We start from the raw sequence: 22,598 nt of genomic DNA, 5'->3' as shown, positions 1-22,598 counted from the left end.
ATCTTTTGACGGAATGATGTACAATATCGAGAGCAAAGAAACAAAACATATAATACCATAAGGCGCTGCCTATTTGGTAGTAGGTGCATTCAATTTATAAATATCAAGATACAGCAGAACCAGGGCAGCCCAGCAGACATGGTTCTATGACGCCACTTGGATCAGGAAGCATGTAGAACTATAAATCACAAGAATTATATCTTGAAGCCAAGAGGAGCGTAGATGTAAATACTGCCAACCCAGTGACATCATGCTTGGGGTACTAAATTTTAAGCATAATGCTGGTCAAGTCACTATGTAGTAAATTAGTAATAACTAGGCATAACTAAAATAAGAACACAGACATCATTTTATCCCAGTTCCTGTCGATCATTATTGTAGAATGGCTTATTGCCCAGCCATGGGTGACTTGGCTTGGCTGCCGGAAACAGGGAAGTAGGGCACCGCATTCCCCCCATCATGACGCAATAGATATGAACATGCCCCATGCAACAATGTCACTCTACAAGGCATCGTCATTGCATCTGAATTATAAATACTACTGTCTACTCCAGATCTCAATTATCTGTGTTGTAATTAAGCACACAGACAAATCTGACTTCTTCATTTCACTTTTATCCTCCTTCATACTCACTTAATCACAACATGTTGAGCCGAGGTTCACGATTCGCAACCAGCTGCACCAGGCAGCAGCTCTGGAGCCAAACAAGGGCCTCTCTTCGCAATCAACGGTCTCGCTACTCTACCTCAACCGAGTCCGCCACGAATGGCACCAACTCTGCCTTAATTGGGGGCATTGCTGGTGGAGCTGTGACCTTTGCTGCCGGATACACCTGGTATCACTTTTCTGGGGCGAAGAAGCTGATCCAGACCGCAAATCAAACACAAGAATACTATAACCAAGCAAAGAAGACAGTGGCTCAGAAGACTCCTGATCCCGACGAGGCGTTTGGTTGGCTGAGAGATACTGCGAAAAGTTACGCGTCATGGATCCCCGGCGCAAAGCCCTATGTCGACCGGGCGTTTGACGACCTCGAGGAGATCAAGCGCAAGCATGGAAAGGAATTCGATGACATTGTCGGCAATGCCTACAAAGAGTTGCGCGAAGCTACGAAGAAAGGCAGCCTTGATATGAACACAGCTGTTAAGATACGGGACATTCTACAAGAGCACTTCAAGCGCCTATATGAACTGGCCGGCGATTCTGCAGGCGACATCCTTGACAACCATCCCGATATCAAGAAAAAGGTCGGTGGCAGCTTGGATCAGCTGAAGGAGATGGGCAATGCCTATGGTCCTCAGGCGAAAGAGGAGGTGGACAGAACTTGGCAGCAGGTGAAGGACATTGTCTCAAGCGGTGTCAATTCTAAGACCGTTGAGAAGATTCAAAGGCTGGCCCAGGAGAAGAGGGAGAAGCTCCAGAAGTTCGGTGATGAGGCATGGCAGCGAGGCATGGAAGAGGTTAAGCCATACCTTGAGCGGAACCCCAAGGCCAAGGAGCTTGTTGAGAAAAACAGCGATGCACTGAAAAAGGGCAACTTTGGGGAATTATGGGGTATAATCAAGGAGAGCTCGTCTTCAGGCAACCTAGGGGACCTGGAGGGATACATCAACAAGACTGTTGACCAAGCCAAGAACAGCGGTTTCAACCTTGACAGTCTGGCCGAGAAGTTGCCAGGAGGTTCGAACATTCTCTCTCAGCTGCAGTCACTCCAGAGTATCGCGGAGAAGAAGGGTCAAGAGGCGGAGAAGATTCTCAAGGATACCATCAATGACATCCAGGGTGTCTTATCGGAGAGAAAGAAGCAGGCCGAGGATCTTGCTGATGAGGCTAAGAAGGAGAGCAAATGATCTGAGCGCTAAGGACCTACCTCGTGAATCTCCCTTGTACATATGCATGACTGTTTTTAACACTCCAAAGTCTTTGGAGATTATGTATTTAAGCAATGAGTTATTAGATAAATGATGAACAACATAACCAAAGATATCTTTGTGCTTAGTGAATTATGAATTACAGAAAGCACTGTAGGTATAGACGACTATACTACTTTACAATGGAGTGCCTCTTGATGCCTCTACATAGGCAGTCTGTATGACATCATACTAGATAGCTCGAAAGACCCTTTAGCCAATCAGAAAAGCGCTTTCCTTGTCAGGACCGCAATTATGATTGGCCCATTCTCGGGTCTAATCCCAGTACCAAGGCCAATCAGACAGCATCATTCCATGGACGAAGCCGCTGAGCCGAGGAGGGAATGTTGATGTGCGGGGAAGCAGCCTGCACCGCCTCCTGGCATCTGATGGGCTACACTGTGACACTGTTAAGATTGATGTCTGAACTGCGCAACCCTCTGTGTATCCCTGCGCGGGGTCGATACCCGTTCCATGCAGCAGTGATTGTTCTACACTCAAATGGTTCCAGACCCAAGCAATATCCCTTGGGGGTTTCTGGGAAATCTGTCCAGGGAACAGGAGAGATGCTTGCAGCAACTCTGGTCCTTGGTTCTCCGTCTTGAAGATGCCGCCTCTTTCAGAGACCTCGAACGAGTCTTCCGGGCCAACAGTGCGGAACAGAATGGGTCAACCTCAGTTTCGTCATTTGCGCGCCGAAACTCGCTGCTGGCTCGGACCGATTCCATCCTGTTGCGCAGGACCAGCACCGCGTCTTTTTCAGCAATTTCAAGCCCACTAGTCCAGAGTCTTTGCAGCATCGGTATGACTGCGTCTGAGATCAGATCGGTCGCAAAGTCCTTGACCCACCTGAGCCCAGACGATGTCCGCTGGGGCATACTCACGGCGACCAAACATGAATTTCCGGATAGATGGATGCTTCGATACCTGCGTTTCTGCAAGTGGAATGTCAGCAAGGCTTTTATTCTGATTCTGAATGCTTTGCAGTGGCGAATAAAGGAAATGCATGTGGATGACCGTCTCCTGCCAGGGGGAGAACTTCTTGCACTTCAACAGTCGCAGGCACCATCGATTTCTGCCGACGCACAACTGGCGAGTGGGTTTCTCAGTCAGTTGCGGATGGGGAAATGCTATGTCCATGGGGTTGATCGACAAAGCCGACCCTTGTGCGTGGTACGAGTGCGGCTGCATCGACCCGAGGATCAGTCCGAGGAGGTGATGAACCGATACATCACACATATCATGGAGTCGGTCCGGCTTCTCATTGTGCCTCCTGTGGAGACAGCGGTATGCACCACTCACATAGTTGAATCCATATTACTGACATGCTGTCTGTAGAGTGTCATTTTTGACATGACTGGCTTTTCCCTCGCAAATATGGTGGGTTTGCCGTCTTTGTTGAGAAGTACCTACTGATGTTCTATACACCAGGAGTATGCCCCTGTAAAGTTTATTATTCGATGTTTCGAATTATATTATCCCGAATCGTTGGGTGTTTTGCTCATCCACAATGCCCCCCGTATCTTTACAGGTGTGCCTGGCCCAGTTGCTGTCGTTTACCTCCATAGCTCATCTAACTGAGCCTACGCAGGGATATGGAAGATCATCAAAGGCTGGATTGACCTAGACGTTGTGACGAAAATCCACTTCACCAAGTCTGTGGAAGATCTCGCACAGTTCATTCATCCCAGTCAGATTGTGAGCGAGCTTGGAGGTGATGAGGACTGGGAGTATGAGTATACCGAGCCCGAAATGGATGAGAACTACTTGATGGAGGACGACGAAGCGCGCGATGCGCTACTGACTGAGCGGCACCATATCAGCGAGGAATTCCTTTCCCTTACATCTCAATGGATCGAGGCGACGAGACTCGACTGCCCAGAAGAGGTTGCGATCGTCAAGTCGCGCCGTTTGGAGTTGATGGAGCAACTTCGGGTGAATTACTGGAAATTGGATCCTTTTGTCCGAGCCCGCAACTGCCTCGATCGGACGGGCGTCATTCAGGATGGAGGGAGAATCAAGCACTATCCAGATCCTAAACCTCAGGTCCAGATCGAGACAGCCAAGGTGCTGGAGGTGGCACATATTGACCGTGCTCGGGTGAAGCTCATTAATGTCTAATAACTTGCACCGTTGGTATCTGATATCTATTGATGGGACGATGACATGATGCTGATACCCGACGCATCACATCATTTCGTTTATCTTACACGTAATGAATACAGACTATCTTTAACTTAGTCGTATCCGATTGATGCTATCCTGATTCCATAGCAGACACAACTAGTAATCCTGAGAGGAGACATCGGCCAGCTGACGCTCAGCATGTCTCTTGGCCTCCTCTCGGTCAAGGAAGTCAAGACCCTTGGACTCGAATTCACGGTCAATGAAAGCGCCGGCCAATCCAGCGAGAATCTCCTTAGCCTCGGCGTGGCTAGCAGGCTGACCTGTATCCTGATCAGTATACCCATGCCAGACTGATCCATGTCTTTCCTGCTATGAGACATGATGGAGCAACAGGTCATGACGAACCATTGCGAGCAACGTGCTCCTCATAAGCCTTGGCAGCCTCATAGGAGGCAGCGCCAGCAATCAGCTCATGGCTTAGTTTGGCCTTGTGTTCCTCGCTTCCGTCGTAGTTTTGGAATTGGTCGTAGGCCTGAGCCTGATCACTGTCGTTGTCTGGAAGAATATGCAAGGTTAGTCAACAGGGATCACAACATTCTGTCAGGGGCAACAGAGATAGAATGGGAGCACTACCGAACCAACCCATGATGTCAAGATTATAGGGATTGGGAATGAAATTCGCTGAGAAGTGGAAAGATCGGTTCAGAGAGTTGTGTTGAAGGGATATGGAACGAAAAGGGGGAGGAGAGGGGAAGGGCTGGATAATGGTTTATATATGCCAATCTTTCCGAGGTTATGGCGGGGTAAAAGGAAGGTCCCTCTAAGGGGCTGATCATTAGTATAATTGTCTCATACTGTCTAGACTATGGAGGACCACCAAATGGTGGTACGACTATCGAGTCTTAGCTCATAGTGCAAGCTTTCTAGGCGGGGCTCTCCACTACAAACTGCCCAATACAATCATGGCTGCCCATGGTAAAGGACGATTACTGGCCTTAGCATTGGGCTAAGCAAAGTCGACCTTATTTTTAGCAGATGTGAAATCACAGTACCTCTTTATGGATCCGGCTATAGCCAATGGAGCCTCTAGGCCATATCACAATGATGCATCCTGTCAAGTACTGAGTTGTCCTCATCACTGACTGTGTTTACCATGTAGTCTATCTGTCTGAAATCAAGCTCTGCTATTAATAATCACATGTATATATATAGGCATAGTCATTACCATAACAGTAGTCGTCATTCGACTTAAGCTAGATACTACAGGGGAATCATCCTGAGAGCAAGGTATATTACTGATTCTTTGCTCAGACGGTGTAAGAAACACGACACTATATATAAGGATATCCTGGATATGGTTTAATGTAACAAACCTCTAGTTGCTCTCAGTACACACTGTCAGCGATGTACTTTTGTCAACAAGATATATATGTTTAGAGATTGTAATGGCATGTTACATACTACGCATTTTTATCACACATACAAATGAGCCGTCTAACCTTGGTCTGGCTGAGGTCTAGATTAAGATGACCCTTCCAACGCACAGAGGGTCTAAGACTTGGTATCACTCAAGCTTGCTTACTCTAGCGATCAGAAGCGGCCCTATCAGAGCAATTATGCTCTCTTCTGCTAACTTATAGATGCACGTGGTTCTCTCCTTCGTATAGAGAATGAAAAGCCAATCACTGTTGAATGGAATGTGTCCTGGGGGATTCTAATCCTGCGCAGTTAAAATGTCTGGAACCGTCAATTACCAGAAGCATCCCGAGGTACTCGATGATGTTGAATCTGAGCACTCATCGCTGAAGGCAAGCGGATTCAATCTCGACCCTGTTTCTACAGCTAGCTTTCTATCCATTCTCCCTTCAATTCGTTCAATAGATCATAAAGATGAAATCAAGCTGCGAACCATGTCATGGCAAAAGGCCGCCTGGTTGCTGGCAGGCGATCAGGTCTACTTAGCGATAATGGCTCAATCATGGTCTCTTTCGTAGGTAGCAGAATTGAAAGTCGTCCTGGAGGGTTGACTTGCCTCTTATTCTGGGTCACCTCCATGACCATGCACCGGTTTATCATGCAACACCCTCAGATCATGGACATATGTAAGTCTGCTGGAAAACAATATCATCCTCATAGGTTTTCACATCCCGACGGGAGCGAAAATCCTCAACACTCTGTCCGACCATACACGTTGCACTGTGGTCTGTTCAGTGATTACCACAATAATAGGCCTGGTCATGTCTGCTCCTCAAACATTGCATCACGTCTCATTTATGTCCATGTTCTCAGGCTAGTGCCCCGTGAGCCACATCTCCGAAACAGCCCAAGTCCTGACTGTCTGATAGCTGCTTGCATGGGTCTCGCCATCCTACTCTTCCTCGTCTTTGCTGGAATCGAGAATGCTCCTCTGTATGGATACAACGGTGACTACCCGACACAACGGCCGGTTCGAACCTATGCCTTCCCTCTTCCCAGTACCAGCTGGTCGCCTGCATGAATGCAGTGCTAATATTACCTTTCTTGGGTTCCTCAAATTCTGTTCCCGACCTTCATCTCTGAAATGAAGCGGCCACAGGATTTCCCCAAATCTCTAGCAGTTCTGACAGCCATGTCTGCGGTGCTGTTCATCGTGCCCCCGGCGATCCGTTTTCCATACCTGGGTCACTATGCCACCGCTCCTGCATTCGGGAGCTTGGGCATTGTCGCGTACAAAAAGGCCTCCTTTGCCTTTGTTATCGTGCCGACTCTCGTGATTGCAGTCATTTATGCCAACGTCAGTGCCAAATTCATCTACTTTCGAGCAATGGGAGACTCCACCCACGCACACAGGAATACGGTTGTAGGGTGGGGAGTGTGGGGAGTGATTATGGTTGGGATCTGGGTCATTTCTTTGTCTTTGCCGAGGTCGTCCCTAGCATGGGGGATTTCCTGTCCCTCCTGGGCGCTGCCTTTGATTCGTTCTTCGGATTTATCTTATTCGCCGTGGCCTACTGGCAGATTTACAAGGGTGGGTTGTTCGCAGGAGCGGGCGGGTCGATCATGGCTGGGATCCATGCCATTGCTTTTCTCTGTGGGCTGTTCCTACTAGGCCCTGGACTCTACTCGGCGGTAGAAGCGATCATTGCTGATTACTCGGGGAGCACAACACCCACCTTCAGTTGTGCTAATGTGGCTATATAAATGAAGAATGGGAATGTATATGTCTATCTTAATGCCTTGATCGCTACCGTTAGCTGTATGAAGTCAGAGCACGATAGGCCGAAACCGTCCTAAACATCCAAGCCCGGACATTGCTCACTGGTCTCTGCCGTGATCTCGGAGTAGGGATAGGGATCGGTCCAAATCAAGTCGAATCTGAGATTGTTCAGCCACAGCGTCATTAATACTTGTATTCGAGATAGACTGACCGGTCATCAGGATACGTTGGGGCATCATCGTCGCCCAACTTGTCGACGATATCCGTCAACGCGTCGTGTTCCCAGCATATCAATATATTGCCAGATCCAGTGTATCCCTCAACCACGTCTCTGACACACTTGGGATCGTCTCGATCACAGGAGGTATCCACAGTCAGTCCCATGTCTTCCGCGAGAGGCTCTACTGTCTCGTAGGGACGAGCGCGTTTGCCATCTGGATTGATAGGTTAGCCGAAGCTCTGTTCAGAAAGTCCAGTCATCATACCACTCTTGGGCGTTTGAGCCATCATATATCCAATATTGTAGCTGGAAGAGCTACCAAAGACAGTGCGAAGGCATTGTGCGCGCTCAAGGCCCTGAGTACTCAATCCGTTACCTCCATCGCTGGGCTTCTCACCGTGACGGATGAGGTAGACGGTAGGCTTGGCTGCTGAAACAGCGACACCAATGAGGCCGAAGGCCAATATGGTTTTGGGATGCATTGCGATGAAGCTGAATGACAGGAGCGAGAGAGGAGTTATGGGTCGGATCCGTCCGCCTTTATACCTGCCCGGAGTTTGATTCTTACAGATGGCCGAGCAAAGCCTGATGCGGTGTAACCTCGCTGCACTTCTTCTAGTCTGAATCCGTGTCGAGGGCCCAGGAAATGGTTGGCCATATTGAAATGAGGCAGATCTACCTAGTGAAAAAGGAATTGGGGGCTGTTATACTATGATTGGTCGTCATCCACACGTGCTGGAATGGCTTGACGATCGGCTTCCTCAAGTCTCGGTTATTATGCATCATGCAGTAGCACTCCCCTGTTGTACGTTGATCCATCGCCAAGGTGGCTAGAAGGTGATATGTGGCTATTAATGCTCATGCATATCACTGTTCCATTGCTACTACATCTTGCCAGTGCAAGAGCAAGCGCAATGTCCATCTAGTCCGTGTCAATTCTGGCTTACAATCCAATTTCGGCCGAGGCCAACCCGTAAAATTAACGGCCACATGGACAGTCTGCGATTGTGATATAATAGACTAAGCTCCATTAAGACTCGATGGAAGAAAAACAGGGTTTCATGCCACCACCACACAGCAAAGCCCAAAGCCAATATGAAGGGCAGTATATTCCAACATCTGCAATCATTCCTCCACCATGCTTCCTATGAGAGACACTGGGAGTAGTAAGGATTCAACACCTTACACGTGGCGCCCGAAGCGCAGGCAGTAGGACCAGTCCAGCCGCTGCCACCACACTGTCCATAGAGCGTCTGAGTCGCTCCACCAGCGGTGGTCGTGGTGGTCAAGGTTGTACTACTGCCCTTTGACGAAGCTGTTGTCGACGTTGAAGGAGCAGGGTTGCTGCCGCCTGTCGTCAGTCCCACTGGAGTGTCATCGGTCTCTGTCTTGCCGTAGCAGACACAGGTCTCCCAATCGGAGGTAGCCTGACCGGGACAAGCAACCGGCTCAAAGTTGACTACCACATTGTCGCCGAAAACTTCGCTCTGGGCCATGATATCGAAGTGGTAGCTGTATCCATAGTTGTTCGTGGCGCCAACCTGAGGACACCACTGCTGATTGCCATTATAGGGGCAGAGGTTGGTGACCATGACGATGATACTCTCCCCAGCGACCCCCCCAGTGCCACAGCCGCTGCAGGGAGGGTTGCCGGTTGATGTCAAGTTGTAGCACTTGCCGCATCCTGCACCGCACCATGAGGCTCCAGCGGTATCAAAGAGGGCTTGAGAGCCGGCGGCTGTATAGACACCGTTACTAATGCCGAGCTACGAATGCCAACGTCAACGCAATGCCTCAAACAGCTGTGTTAGCCCTTACCTGCCAAGAGTATAGACCAGATAATGTTCCACAGCCACAGGCTCCTTCCTGCCCGTCATAGTATCGCTACCGGTCTGATTAGTCCCGTTGTGGATGCTAGCGTGAATCAAAACATACAGTAGTTGTGGCCAGATAAGCTGAAGCCGAAGTCACGAGCCCTAGGCATGCAAGTATTGTCTGTACCTTCATGGTTGGATTCAAGCAATGAGATGCTGCTTTGCAAAAGGATCACATAGGAACTGGGTAGAGATTTATATCGCCAGGTCAGTGTTCACATTGTCTTAGAGCACAAACATGGACATCATAATTGAAGCCCAGTGTTCGGCCCGTCGATCCGGCATTGCGGTCTGCAGAAGGCTAGTGCACAATCAACTTGCTTGCGGGGGTTTAGCCTTAATTAGAGAGTAACCCTGCTCGGTAGATGCGAAGATCGAATCATTTTGCCAGTTTCCATTGATTGGACGTCTTAAGATCAAGAAGCTTTGGCGGCTGCGTGCCTGTGTTTCAGGTATACAAATCCTCCGCACTTGAATAGCCATAGCGGCGTAGACAGGCGTCACGAGTGCAGAAATTGTGAGATATCTGTGAGGAAGTCTCTGCATTTATCATCTTTCTCATATGTCTAATGGTAGAAAACTCTCCTTCCGGGCAGAAAAAGTACACTGGGAGCAACAAGGCCTGGACACTACTGAAAAAGCCTTCATTAGACTCATATAATCAAGTCTCATGTGTAATGACCGGCCCGGGCATGTTCTATCATTTTTCTGCAGAATCCTCCAATAGCCGATTGTAAGAAATTAGGTTGGGGATTTCTTGCGATGAACTTGACCGATTCAGCTTCTTGCAGAGACTGTCTCAATTGGGAATGACTATGTTAAAGGGCATATGGACTAGCTCTATTCACCAAGTTCCAATAGGCGCTAGTTTGTTAATCAACTAGTTAATGAAAGTGCTTATGTCACAGTGATGCTGTACGTTGTCTAAGTCCGGCAATTTTATGGACGTTGTACCTTGCCTGGAGTCAATTGACAGGAGATTCACATATTATGCCAGAGAAATATTTCCAGTGCCTATAAAAGGGGATACAGTGGTCGAGCCAGTCACCATGACATACTATGATACTCCCGTCCCTACCGACGCTTTCAGATAGACTACCACAATTGCGTCATGTAGGATATGCATGCAATGCAACCGTCAAAATAGGCCAATCGAGACATTGTCCATCGGCATCTTGAGTAATAAATAAGGGAATCCCTTCGCCTTCTCGACCATGGAGAGTTTACCGATTACACCAATTACACCCTGTGCATAAAAAGATTCAGTTTGTAAATATTGCATGAGCCATGTTCGAAAACGTCGTCTTTCCTCGACTGCATGTCAAACACAATTGGGTCCAACCCACCACGAACTCATCTGTTGCAAACAACATCCTCGATATCCGGTCCGACAAGGAAGAGTTCCAGCTTAAAGAGTCCCTGGAAAAAAGCATCCGTGCTGCTTGCCATGAGGATGGGGAGGCCGCAATGCCCGATCTGCTGCTCTGGGACGAGAAGGGCCTACGGTATTTTGAAGAGGTCACCTATGCTCCATCATACTACTTGACCAGCGAGGAAATTAGGCTGCTGGAGAGACACAAGTATCATATTGCAGAGCATATCCCGTCCGGGAGTATGCTGGTCGAACTGGGCAGTGGGTCAGCATGATCCTTGTTCGGATATCCTATGACGATGCGTCCTGACACCATCTCCAGTAACCTCCGCAAGATCAGAATCTTACTCGAGGCCCTTGATGAACTGGGTCGCGAGGTGGATTACTTCGCCCTGGACCTCTCCTATCCCGAACTCCAACGGACACTCAGTCTGGTGCCCCCGGGACGATTCCGACATGTGCGGTGTTTTGGTCTCTTTGGAACCTACGACGATGGGCGCGAATGGCTGAAACGACCCGAGATCAAGTCCCGTCCAAAGACTCTACTGTCTCTTGGCTCTACCCTCGGAAGCTTTCAGAGAGCAGAGACACCTGCCTTTCTGTCCAGCTTTTGTTTGGGGTCAGCGGACAACAAACCATCTTCTCTGGTCGGACTCGACGGCTGAAAGCAGGAGGAACGAGTGCTATCCGCGTACAATGATCCAGATGGTATCAATCACAGATTTATCAAGAATGGATTAGTGCGAGCCAACGAGATCGTGGGTCGCGACGTCTTCGATCTCGACCAGTGGGATGTCAAGGGCGTCTGGGATGCAGAGAATGGCAGTCATAACCAATATTACGTCCCTCGCAGCGATGTTCACCTCGCAGGGAACAGGATCCCGCCGGGAAAGAAACTGCTGGCAGTGAAGAGCCACAAGTATGATGCTGAGGATCGAGATATGTTGTGTCGGAAGGCGGGACTGCGGATTGTTGGCCATCAGACACGGATTACAGTAAGTGATGCGTAGATTCCTTGATTTTTCAAGCCGAGTTCCTGATTTATCCCATCCAGATCTGCTGTTCTTGGAAGTGGATGAGGAATAAACTCGTCTCGTTATTCCATTTCTTATTCCATCTGCGGATCGATGTTTCATCATGACGTCGACATGTGCAAACCCAATGAGTCTAGTAGAATAGACTCATCCTTAAAAATAATTCAAGATATGATTCTGCACAATTCCGCAACCTAAATCCAGTGTATAGCTTATTCTTTCCCTCATCGCAATGCCCTCGCACACCACAGATCTCTTAATTATCGGCGCAGGGCCGGCGGGTCTGATGGCCGCCTGCTGGGCCTCCCATTACAAGATGTCCACACGCATCATCGATCAGAAGAGCGGCCGAACGACCACCGGCCATGCGGATGGGATCCATAGCCGCACTTTAGAGATCTTTAATAGCTTCGGCCTCCTTGATCCCGTCTTGCGACAGGGTGTTCGTGACGTGGAAATGTGCTATTGGGTATGGGATCCCCCGAGGAGAATCTTTTCGGACGCAGTTTGACGCTTTGCAGGGCCCGAATAAGGACACCGGGCAAGTTGAGCGACGAAAAAGGCTGCGTTCGCAACCCGGCAATCTTTCCCAGTTTGGCCAGATGCTGTTCAACCAGGGGGGAATCGAACAGATACTGCTTGATTATCTCTCACAGGAGGGTCGGATAGCCGTGGAGTGGAACACTCGGGCAGAAACATTGAGCATCGGTCCTGAAAATATCCTTGGCAATGACGACTTTCCACTTGCTGTGGGAGTCACAAAAACCACCAGCGAGAATGACACAGTGGAACAGGCAGAGACAATACACGCTCGCTATATGATTGCGTGTGATGGCGCCCATAGTTGGACTAGAAGTCTGCTTAAGGTCCCTATGGAAGGTCATTCGGAGCATTCCACCTGGGGAGTCATAGACATCGTTCCCATCACCGATTTTCGTAAGCGTCTCTCCATCTACAAGTAGGTTTGTCGATTGACAGGTTTAGCCGACATTCGCCAATCCTGCGCGATCCAGTGCCCTGGTCATGGCAGCATCATGACAGCGCCACGCGAAAATCGACTCGTCCGACTGTACATCCAGATCAAAAGCGACAAACAACTAGAGCAAAGGGTGCAGGATTACTCAGAGGACACGCCCAGAGCACTCATTGAAGCTGCAGAAAGGTGCATCCGACCGTACAGGCTGTCTTACAAGCATTGCGATTGGTGGTCCATATACCCAGTATGGTCACGCATTACCCTTCACGGCCACAGACACTGACGGTTGAAGCTTGGACAACGAATGGTCAAGGAATACAGAATCAACGACCGGTAAGGAACCCTGGCACACTTTCAGTCAACCGGCTCATAACTGTAGAATTTTCCTGGCTGGCGATGCCGCTCACACCCACTCTCCGAAAGCGGGTCAAGGCATGAATGTGTCGATGCAAGATACCTACAATCTCGTCTGGAAGCTCGGATCCGTCATTACCGGAGCAGCAGATCCCATTATTCTCGACACATACGAGTCCGAACGACGGCCAGTCGCTGAAGAACTCATGAAGATGGACTCCGTCCTGGTGCATGCATATGAACAAGAAGCCAAGGACGCGGAAGAAGTCGATCAGGTCCGAGACGACTATGCCGGTTTTATGTCTGGGGTGAAAGTCACATATGCCCCAAACATGCTCGTTGCCAGCACCGAAAAGAGCGGAGACAGAGCACTGGCAAAGAATATCGCAGTCGGCATGCGTATACCATCATTTCCAGTGGTCAATCAAGCGGACGGATCAACCATTCCCCTGTTGGACGTCCTTCCCAGCAACGGCTGCTGGCGGCTGCTTGTTTTCTCTGGCGACTTGCGACGGCCAGGCGTGTGGGAACGACTCACCTCGTTCGCTGAAAGCTTCAGTCAACGCTCTCACTTGGCACATTGGCACCAGACTCAGAAATCACGAGCGCGTGGTCCTCGGCTCGAAACTCTGCTGCTGCATGCGAGTCCGAGGACGAAAATCAACCTTCTGGATCTCCCGCAGATCTTTCATCCGTTTGATGACGAATTGGGGTGGGACTATTGGAAGACGTTTGCCGATGATGATGCATATGGCCCAAACTCGGGCAAAGCGTACGCGGGCTATGGCATCGACAGGAATGTAGGTTGTTTGGTGCTTTGTCGACCAGATCAACATATGGCGTGGATAGGAAGTCTAGACGAGGTGGCAGGCTTAGACAATTACTTCTCGGAATTTTCTCGGCAGTAGACTCTAGAAGACGAAGGGCGATTTTGATGATGCCGTCGAAAGCGACCGCTCGTACTCTATGTATATAGACACTAATATACAGACATGGGAACTGCATCCAAGTCATAGTGCCAGCTGTCTATGGAAGCCTGGTCATAGACACAGTCCATGGTCTTTCCCTTGTTCTTCCAGAGAGGGCGCAAGGGCCACGCGCACAGCTGCTGGTTCTCGCCTTCGTACTCGCCCTGAAGCACCGTCGCATTCAAAGTCACCGGTGTCACCCCCTTTTCGACCCATTCAATCATGGCAGCGAGGTTGGTCTGGGGCCACGGACCATTGGGCATGGCATCATTGGTAGAGCAGTGGCCGGCACCCGGCACGGTATACAAACGGTACCATTCGTTCAGGGCATTGGCGCCAGCTTTGTACGACAGATTCCCGTACATGGTGCTCCGGACCGACTCCCAGTAGCGGACCGATGAGGCAGTGGGGATGCTGAAGTCGGCGTCGCCATGGTAGTGGATCACTTTGCCGCCAGCTTGGTGGAAGGGTGTCAGATCAGGCCAGGTGGTCTGCAGGGTGCTGTAAAACTCCTGCATGCCCGAGATCATCCAGTCTTTCAGGGTATCGTAGGTGACCCCATCCAGGCTCTCCAGGGTGGTGCCGTTCTTGTTCACCAGCAGTGCAATATATTCGCCCCCGAGTTGGTTGACAGACAGCTCCCACTTGCCTGTAGCGGCGTTGTACTGCGTCTGAGCATCGTCAAAGGCGGCGCTGGGCTGGTAAGAGAAGTACACACGACGACCCTGAGAGTCGTGCAATCCGTTGATGATGGTCTTGGCGACCTCCACTCCCTTGGCCGAAACGGTGCCACTCTGGGCCGGTGTGGCGGCAGTATACTGAGTGGAGGCAGAGGCAGCGCAGGAGTACTTCTTGCCTATGACAGCTTTCGGGTCAAAGTGCAGCAGGCAGAGATCGGTTCTGGCCACCACGCCATCAGTCTTGCCGTCCAAGGGATCGCATGCGATGATCGTCTCATTCACAATCTTCTCCAGCTCGCAGGGCGGGGGGTAGTAGTCGAGGGTCTTTTCCACGATGTTGGAAAAGAGATGCTGAGTCTGTTGGAACGACCAGCGAAACGCTGGAGCGCCAATGATGGCCCCGTCCCATTCGTCCCCGTAGCGCTGCATTTGGCTCCAGCCCTCACGGCCACCCTCGGAGCATCCATGGTAGTAGGCGTAGAGCTTCTCACTGTCGGCCATGCCGTAGACGTTGCGCGTGAAGGCCTTTCCAATCAAGCTGAGTTCCCGGTGAGCCTTGTAACCGAACATGTATAGCGCCTCGTAGTTCAGTGTGCCGTTGGCCAGCAGCATGGCGCTATCCGTGTTGACCGAGAAGCCCCCAAAGCCGCCGTCCGTTAGTCCAGAGGCCGCGCCGTAGATGATACCCTCGGGCAGCATGCGAGTTCCGGAGTTGATGGCATAGCCACCGCCTCCGGTAGACAACCACCGGTTCTGAAAGTTGGTAGGAGCTGGGAGCCAGATTTGGAGGAGTACTCGGTCGCCGTCGATGCCATCGTGCGAGTAGGCCAGGGTGACATTGCAGTAATTGATGGTCGCGGTAGGGTAGTCGACGCTGCTGACGGTGCTCTCGGTCACCACGCTGGCCGTGACAGAGTCCGAATCAATTGTGATGCCCTGAATGAACTCGGAGGGGGGCAATGCCTTTTGAGCATAAGAAACAGTGCAGAGTTCCTCGAGCGTTGAGGGGGTCGCTGCATGGGTCACAGTGGCAAGGCCCAAGGTAAAGGGGGCCCAGATAGAGGGACGCATTGAGAGGTTTAGTGATTGGATGCAGAATAGAAGCACGATGCAGGATGAGACAGATAGAATAACGAGGAAACGCATCTCATTTTATAGCAACAGTGCCCCGTATGCTCAGGTCCCTTCCCCCGCTTCCTCAAAGTCCGGGGTTGAAGGGAATCAACTGTTCCCCTGGAATCCTCATCGATATTGATTTGTGGGGTAGCTCACAACTTGCTTGGACACTGGGCAGCTGGCCAGCTGTAGCATGATGATCTTCAGCTCCTCTAAACGAATAGCGTCTCTTGCTCAGGAAAGACCTTCGGAGAATTTGCCTGATCCCTTCGGCTTTATTCATTCAGCACATGAAAAAATAGACATCCCCACAGTCCTCCCACAGTCCTCCCACAGTCCCACAGCCCCGAGATCAACCCGGAGATTATCACCACATGCAGGATTAAACGCCGAGCACCTCATCTCTTGTGGCTCAATAATCTTCCTGGGTGCATGTCTGATAGCTGTACGACCATTGCTGGTATTGATGGACAGCGTGGTGCGGTGCGAAATGAAGGGCGTATGGCCCATTTTGGTCAATATGTTGGTATATCCATATCTGTATAGTGTCACGAGCACTCCATAAACATTGCTGATCCATCTACCAAGCGAGTACGCGGTCATGGTATTCGCATCTAAGCTTCTTTTCTAGTGTGGCGTTTGTGGGGACTAGGGATGCAGAAACTCGGCTTTGGACAGCCCCTCAGGCAGTCAAGGCTCGACAGAGAGGACAGCCAAGAGAGGATTCAGTCAGCAGGATGTTCAAAGAGCAAGATCAGTCGGGGTAACTAGCATACTCTTACTTAGCCTCGGGCCAGTTTTCAGTGGCTTAATCCAAGGGAAGGGGCTGGCCGGAAGGTGTAGACTAAGCAGGGGATATCGATTGTAGAATCTAATAGCACACCCCACAAATTGAGGGATAGCATGCAGCATGAGTATATCACCCTGTGTTGAGGCATGACTTGAATTTCAAGGGCTTTTAAAGACAGCGTACGTTCGACGACCGGGTATGTAGTTGCTAAACAACCTGCTAGAACAGCTGCCTCATACTCCGATTATGATTTTATGGTCAGAGATCAAGGATACAGCAGATTTAGCCTACAGGAACCTGAAGAATGGCAGCTCTCATTAGAGGACGATATGAAGGAGTCTCGAGTGTAGGATCGCAAATTCAATCCAATAAAGGCAACTGTCCCCAAACAATAGACTAATAGGTCTGAACTCCCACCATCTGCTGGAAACTCATCTTCACCAACTCTACCCACCACACGGATTCAACCTCACGCTACATCTCCTTGACCTCGTCGTGAACAGGCATCTTCTCGTCAGCCAAATCCTCGACCCTTTGCACTCCCGCCAGCCCCAGGCGCTCATTGATGCGCTGCATCCGAAGCCGATCCGACTCGGCGATGCTGTCGTCCGAACCTCCAAAGTAGACATCAAGCTCTTCAAGCGTCTTGTCCTTGGTCTCGGGAGCAAATCTCCAGATGAACAGACCACCCAAGGCACTGAAGATGGCAAAGAAAATGTATGTGCCGTACTTCATCGAGTTGAGCATGTCCTTGGTGGTCAGACCGATGATGAAGTTGAACATCCAGTTGGTCGAGGCTACGATGGACACACCCCGAGAACGCATACTGTTGGGGAAAATCTCCTGCGCGAGAACCCACGCGACGGGGCCTAGTAGGGTCAGTGTTTGCAGCCATCATAACGCTCATACGGAAGGAGAAGACGCACCCCAGGAGTAAGCAAAGTTCACCGCGAACAGCCAGATAAAGGTAATGGCAACCCATCCTTGAGCCTTGTCCAGACCCATGTTTTTATTCCAGTCGTCCTCGTACAGTCCTTCGACAGTAGCGACAACCACGTGGCAACAGAACATGCCGATTGCACCGACTATGAGGAAGGTCTTGCGGCCAAACTTGTCCAGGAAGAGGACGGCCGGTAAGGTGAAGGTGATTTGCAGAATACCGGTCACTCCGGTGGCCAGCAGAGTCTGCTTGGTCGAGGAGAAGCCAAAGGAAGCGAAGATCTGAGGGGCATAGTATAGAACTGCATTGATACCCGTGAATTGCTGACAGATCATTGTTCCTACAGACCAGATTGTCAGGAAGGGCAACGACAAAGACAGAAACTATACGCTTACCGCAGCCGAGGACAAGACGTTTGAACATGTTGGGAGCGAAAAGGGCCTTCCATGGGGCCAATCTCCCTCCAACCCGGATGGCCTCCTGGTCGGACTCCTCGTCGAAGAGAACAGTAGCCTTGATTTCGAGAATTTCCGCCTTGAGCAGAGGATCTTCGGGACCCAATCGCCGCAATTTGGAGAGGGCAACGACAGCTTCCTCTTCGCGGTGCTTGGACATCAGCCACCGAGGGGAGAAGGGGAAGAAGAACATTCCAAAGAAGAGAATCCATGCAAAGAGGATCTGCAAAGCCAGCGGCAGACGCCAAGAGATGGTCCTTTGTCCCAGACAGGTATGTCCGTGGTTCTGAGCGGCGTTGTAGGTGCCATCCGGCAAGTAGGGATTGTCAATGCCTTCAGGGTTGCAGGTGGTGCCGCCGACGTATTGCATGCCTATCAGGAGATTGTTAGACGCGATGGCAAGGCGGCAGCAGAAGGGTAGATGTACCATAGTCCAGCCAGAAAGCAATGGACGTTCCGATAGTGATGGAGAGTTGCTGCAATGATACGAGTGATCCTCTCAGTTCGGGAGGAGCAATCTCTGCTTGATAGAGGGGAATAACCTAAAGATGCAGGCAAAGTGAGCGAAGAATAACGGATGCCCCGGAAGAAATAAGACGTACGTGACTGAACATGCCGATCCCCACACCACCGATGATACGACCAGCAAAAAAGTACGCGGGAGTCTGCGCACCAGCCTGCAATCCGGATCCCAGCGTAAATATAACCACGGCGACCATCATCGAGTACTTGCGGGAGATACGGTCTGCCAGGTATCCGTTGAACAGAGCACCCGCCCAGGCACCCAATTCGAGAGCAGAAACCAGCCAGCCCTGGATGGTTGAGCCCATTAGGTAGGGGAAATGATTCTGAAAGTTCTCCATCACCAGCACGGGACTCATGACTCCCTGGTCGTACCCGTACATGATACAACCCAGAGAGGCAAAGGCACAGGTCATGAACACGTACGGGTTCTTGAGCATACCCACTAGACCATGAGGCTTCTCCGCGTTGGCGCGGCCAACGACTGATTGACTGACGGCCATCTTGATGCAATCTCTAAACAGAACGGGAAATCAATCGCGGAAATAAAACTCGACGCAGGGAGTGACAGTCATGAAAACGAGGGCTGCCGGCTATTAATACGTCAGATACTTCTATCGACCCCGTCTGGGGTGATATCTCTGCACGCGGGCAGCCATCGGGGATCCATGCCGAGTCGCGTGGCCTGGCCTGGAGCAAGCAGAACAAATGAGTGGTTGTCCGTCCGTACTAGGAAACGCTAGAGTCTAGACGGTAGCATTCGGCTTTGGGGTTGCATTCTTACCCCGGGGTCGGAGTATCATCGGCCCAGGAAGTCCAGTAATTTCCTCGAGTTCGACAGTTCGAGATGATGCGCTTGCTCGACGTTCATGACTGGTTTCTATGATGAGCACGACCTATGCCGAGTCGGGCGAGCAGCGAATACCATGTGTCTTTTATTTCCGAACCAAGGTCTTGCGATTGAATCCTGGCAGGGAGAACGGGCTAGTGAACTGAATTTGGAATGGCATCATCTGGCTATCCAAGATCACAATAACATCTTCGTAAGCCATCGAGCTGGTACCCTTTACCTCATTTCGGAGAAAGTCAGCACTAGATTAGCGTGTCTGACTTGTCTGAAACAGGCGTCAGGCCTCCCACTGCGGCTTGAGTGGCTTCAGATAGCGCTCGCTAGTCTGTGTCTTCATTGATGGGAGTTGAGGAGAGCATAGCAGGCCTTATGCGAGATGCTGGAGGATGAGGAGTTCCTATACCGTTCTGACCTCGCAGTCATTTTACTGGATATTGGCGTGTGAGAACTGGAATTACCACTGAGCTTGCGTAAGGGAGGCCAGAGCACAGAGTATAACTCGAACAGAAGAGTGAGATTGAGAAGAAAAATAGATATTACGCACTATCTAGACAGTGGTAGCTAGAACCAAGCGTTTTTGGTGGCGGTGGCTTGGAGCTTACGACTGCCTTTGCCAACTGATCAATCGGCAGACGTTCGGGAAATTATTTAATACCGTGGATAAGATCATGAGCTGACTCGCTAATACTAGTTTGGTACAGTCGGAGCAAAACTTGGCTTGATAAGATCATATTAATATTGATATGTTGGGGTCTCCAGATGCCTCCAGCCAAAGAAGAAAATGCGGGCAGCTTCCGAAACCGCTACAGCACAGCCATTACTCGGAGAACTTTATCCATACTCATGGGGAAACAAGATTGACTTATAATCCTCTATGGAGAGGCAGATTCTGGAGATACAAAGGCATTATCTCAGAGCTACTCCCTGTTGTTGGGTGTCATGCGAATGAGAAAAACACCCCAGAGATCCCGATACATCCGAGAATAAGTCAATAGATTAAGGCTTCAAGCTTCCTGCCCAGCGCCTTCCCACTTCTAGACTGGCTTGGCGATAGCTTACTGACTCGGGGAAAGAAATCATGCCAGGATGAATCACGAACACGGATTCATTCCATGTTAGCGCCCAAAACCGCACTTGTCCCTGTAAGCGAACGCTTGGATATCTGACCGGCCGATGATTGGTGTCCTCTCTGACAGACATCCACAGGCTCCGGCTCCTCTTTCTTGAAAGTCAGAAACGAAACAGGTAGAGTCATGGCTTCTCCGCGCAGAATAAGAATATTAGTCTCATGGACGGCAAATTTGGGCAATGTTCCACGCAACTTCTATGCCATGTAACATAAGTGATACCAGACTCTGTCTTTCCGCTTGTATCCTGCTCTAGGAGTGCTCTGCATTAGAGCAATCTTGCGTGCTATTAGACAGATCCCAGTCATATAGTAGGCCGCACGTCCTGAACAGCTTACTCCCTGTTTTCCCCGCACAGTGCTCGGCCCGTGTCTAGAGCAAGACACAATGTATTGATGCCAGCCAATCCTCGTTTAACCTGGGATGAACGACAAAGGAAGTGTTGTCGGTAGCGCCCTGTTATGCACAATCTCTAAGAAGAGTGGGCATAACAATAGATCCATGCGCCCCTCAATTGACGACGATGTCACTCTGTCCCATCAAATTCTCATAGTACCGCCGATTCAGGCCGGCCTGCATCCTCGCCTCATGGTTGAACGGTTCCTTCAAAGCCCCCCGAAAATGCTTCTGTGCATTAGCGCGGAAGACCTGGACTGGGTCTGTGCCTTCTTGCTGACAGATCCATGTCAACCAGCGATGGCCCGTCGTTACATGGGTGATCTCATCGTTGTGAATGATCTCAAGCACCTCAACACTCTCGGGGTCCCCCGCCCGACGGAACTTGTCGATGGTCATGGGATTGACGTCGAGGCCGCGAGCCTCATGTACCAATGCAATGATGGAAATCCGGGCTCGCAAATCATGAGCTGTGGCCGTTGCGGAATCCCACAGGCCATGATGTACGGGCAATGCACCAAAGTAGGAACCCATGTCTTCGATTCGTGTGCGCAGTAGGGAGAAATGCTTGGCTTCGTCGTTGGCCACCTTCAGCCAATCGTGGAAATACGTTCGAGGCAGCGCCCGGGGAGAGTCTCCGGACTGCGGCTGCGTTTGGAAGGCTGCAAACCGGATGCAGATGTCGATGGCGAGATCAATCGCCCAGAGTTCAATGTTGGCTAGAGCATGCAGCATGGCAATGCGACTTTTCAGCGTTCCACCTTTTCCCGCCCGGGGCATCGATCGAGGTTCCACAGTCACCAAACCGTCGCGCGGTGGTAGATCAGGAGGCCTGACCGATCCACTGCCGATAGGCATGGGCGAAGACGTCTTCTCTCTTTCGGTGAATGTAGCGTACAAGTGAGCGGTCAGTTCAATCTTGTGTTCCTGGTTTGATGTATTGAGGATGTGAGCCGCCCAGTCACACAATGTGGCATCCTCACCAAGGTACTTGGCCGGTGTCATCAGTTGCGACAGGGGCTGGACGGTTTGATGCTCCGAGGCAGAACCTTTCTTCAGCTTGATCTTCTCGCTCACGGGGTCCAGTCGCACAAGAGAAGCATCTCCGGGATAATCTACAGTGACCTGTCCATCACTAATCTTCACAGGAAACGTGCATGCTTTGATGCCCACGCTCGACTCCCCAGTCTCAACATTGAAGTCGTACGCATGCCACGGACACGACGCAACATAGGCGGAATCCTCGATATCAACGTGGGAGTCTTCCATGGGCCCTCCAGCATGAGGACATTCGGCCTCCATGGCATAATAGCACCAGCCATCCTCCGTTTCATTTGCCGCGGGGCTGCTGTCTTTGGAAGACTCGATAGTCGGCAAGCGGAACAAGACCAGACGCTTGCCATCGGAGAGAGAAATCACATAGCGCGATTGCTTGAAATCGGCCAGCTGGCCAAGCTGAATCGCCTTCATCTTTCTTGCCGCCTTTTCCAGTTGTTGCAAGACTGTAGGTCCCTTGATTTCTCTAGATCAAGCCACCCACCCATCGTGATTTGGCGACGGGGAAACTGTCAGGATTCCATCCCGTTTAGGTTTAGCGTCCCGACTTAGTCAGCCTATATATAGTTGGCCCCTGAGCCATCCTAATTGGACACTTGGCGCTTCCCGATTCTCTCAGGTTATGGCCCTATGT

At 50.6% G+C, this 22,598-nt stretch overlaps 10 protein-coding genes across 10 annotated transcripts; 4 read left to right on the top strand and 6 right to left on the bottom strand.

The window, feature by feature from the left end:
* Positions 1-645: 645 nt before the first annotated feature.
* Positions 646-1,851, top strand: CDV56_103101 (uncharacterized protein; the record flags this gene model as incomplete). Its single annotated transcript, XM_026756720.1, has 1 exon — positions 646-1,851. One exon carries the CDS (start codon positions 646-648, stop codon positions 1,849-1,851), a length of 1,206 nt encoding a protein of 401 aa, XP_026610491.1.
* A 561-nt stretch (positions 1,852-2,412) lies between these two features.
* Positions 2,413-4,032, top strand: CDV56_102841 (CRAL-TRIO domain-containing protein; the record flags this gene model as incomplete). The annotated part of the gene is made up of 4 exons (XM_026756460.1): positions 2,413-3,198; positions 3,250-3,291; positions 3,343-3,442; positions 3,503-4,032. 4 exons carry the CDS (start codon positions 2,413-2,415, stop codon positions 4,030-4,032), a joined length of 1,458 nt encoding a protein of 485 aa, XP_026610490.1.
* A 162-nt stretch (positions 4,033-4,194) lies between these two features.
* Positions 4,195-4,684, bottom strand: CDV56_102764 (DUF3759 domain-containing protein; the record flags this gene model as incomplete). The annotated part of the gene is made up of 3 exons (XM_026756383.1): positions 4,195-4,358; positions 4,444-4,593; positions 4,681-4,684. 3 exons carry the CDS (start codon positions 4,682-4,684, stop codon positions 4,195-4,197), a joined length of 318 nt encoding a protein of 105 aa, XP_026610489.1.
* A 1,914-nt stretch (positions 4,685-6,598) lies between these two features.
* CDV56_102439 (uncharacterized protein) lies at positions 6,599-7,218 on the top strand (the record flags this gene model as incomplete). Its single annotated transcript, XM_026756058.1, has 2 exons — positions 6,599-6,811; positions 6,868-7,218. The coding sequence occupies 2 exons, from the start codon at positions 6,599-6,601 to the stop codon at positions 7,216-7,218; spliced, it is 564 nt and encodes a 187-aa protein (XP_026610488.1).
* An 89-nt stretch (positions 7,219-7,307) lies between these two features.
* Positions 7,308-7,936, bottom strand: CDV56_102342 (putative phosphoglycerate mutase family protein; the record flags this gene model as incomplete). The annotated part of the gene is made up of 3 exons (XM_026755961.1): positions 7,308-7,392; positions 7,446-7,668; positions 7,720-7,936. The coding sequence occupies 3 exons, from the start codon at positions 7,934-7,936 to the stop codon at positions 7,308-7,310; spliced, it is 525 nt and encodes a 174-aa protein (XP_026610487.1).
* Positions 7,937-8,599: 663 nt separating this feature from the next.
* On the bottom strand, positions 8,600-9,461 carry EGL5 (putative endoglucanase; the record flags this gene model as incomplete). Its single annotated transcript, XM_026755757.1, has 3 exons — positions 8,600-9,220; positions 9,273-9,338; positions 9,390-9,461. The coding sequence occupies 3 exons, from the start codon at positions 9,459-9,461 to the stop codon at positions 8,600-8,602; spliced, it is 759 nt and encodes a 252-aa protein (XP_026610486.1).
* A 1,154-nt stretch (positions 9,462-10,615) lies between these two features.
* On the top strand, positions 10,616-13,972 carry CDV56_101516 (putative FAD monooxygenase; the record flags this gene model as incomplete). Its single annotated transcript, XM_026755135.1, has 7 exons — positions 10,616-10,965; positions 11,023-11,319; positions 11,422-11,695; positions 11,946-12,203; positions 12,256-12,670; positions 12,719-12,896; positions 13,090-13,972. 7 exons carry the CDS (start codon positions 10,616-10,618, stop codon positions 13,970-13,972), a joined length of 2,655 nt encoding a protein of 884 aa, XP_026610485.1.
* Positions 13,973-14,043: 71 nt separating this feature from the next.
* Positions 14,044-15,783, bottom strand: CDV56_101238 (putative tannase; the record flags this gene model as incomplete). The annotated part of the gene is made up of 1 exon (XM_026754857.1): positions 14,044-15,783. One exon carries the CDS (start codon positions 15,781-15,783, stop codon positions 14,044-14,046), a length of 1,740 nt encoding a protein of 579 aa, XP_026610484.1.
* Positions 15,784-17,092: 1,309 nt separating this feature from the next.
* On the bottom strand, positions 17,093-19,038 carry CDV56_100747 (sugar porter family MFS transporter; the record flags this gene model as incomplete). Its single annotated transcript, XM_026754366.1, has 5 exons — positions 17,093-17,487; positions 17,545-17,898; positions 17,954-18,385; positions 18,441-18,555; positions 18,616-19,038. 5 exons carry the CDS (start codon positions 19,036-19,038, stop codon positions 17,093-17,095), a joined length of 1,719 nt encoding a protein of 572 aa, XP_026610483.1.
* A 1,984-nt stretch (positions 19,039-21,022) lies between these two features.
* On the bottom strand, positions 21,023-22,378 carry CDV56_100070 (Rieske [2Fe-2S] domain protein; the record flags this gene model as incomplete). The annotated part of the gene is made up of 1 exon (XM_026753689.1): positions 21,023-22,378. The coding sequence occupies one exon, from the start codon at positions 22,376-22,378 to the stop codon at positions 21,023-21,025; it is 1,356 nt and encodes a 451-aa protein (XP_026610482.1).
* Between the last annotated feature and the right edge of the window lie 220 nt (positions 22,379-22,598).

The sequence above is a fragment of the Aspergillus thermomutatus genome (assembly GCF_002237265.1).
Source record: "Aspergillus thermomutatus strain HMR AF 39 chromosome Unknown NODE_309, whole genome shotgun sequence".
Classification (NCBI taxonomy): domain Eukaryota; kingdom Fungi; phylum Ascomycota; class Eurotiomycetes; order Eurotiales; family Aspergillaceae; genus Aspergillus; species Aspergillus thermomutatus.
The sequence above is the reverse complement of the archived record's forward strand: the minus strand, read 5'-3'. Positions and strand labels throughout refer to the sequence as shown.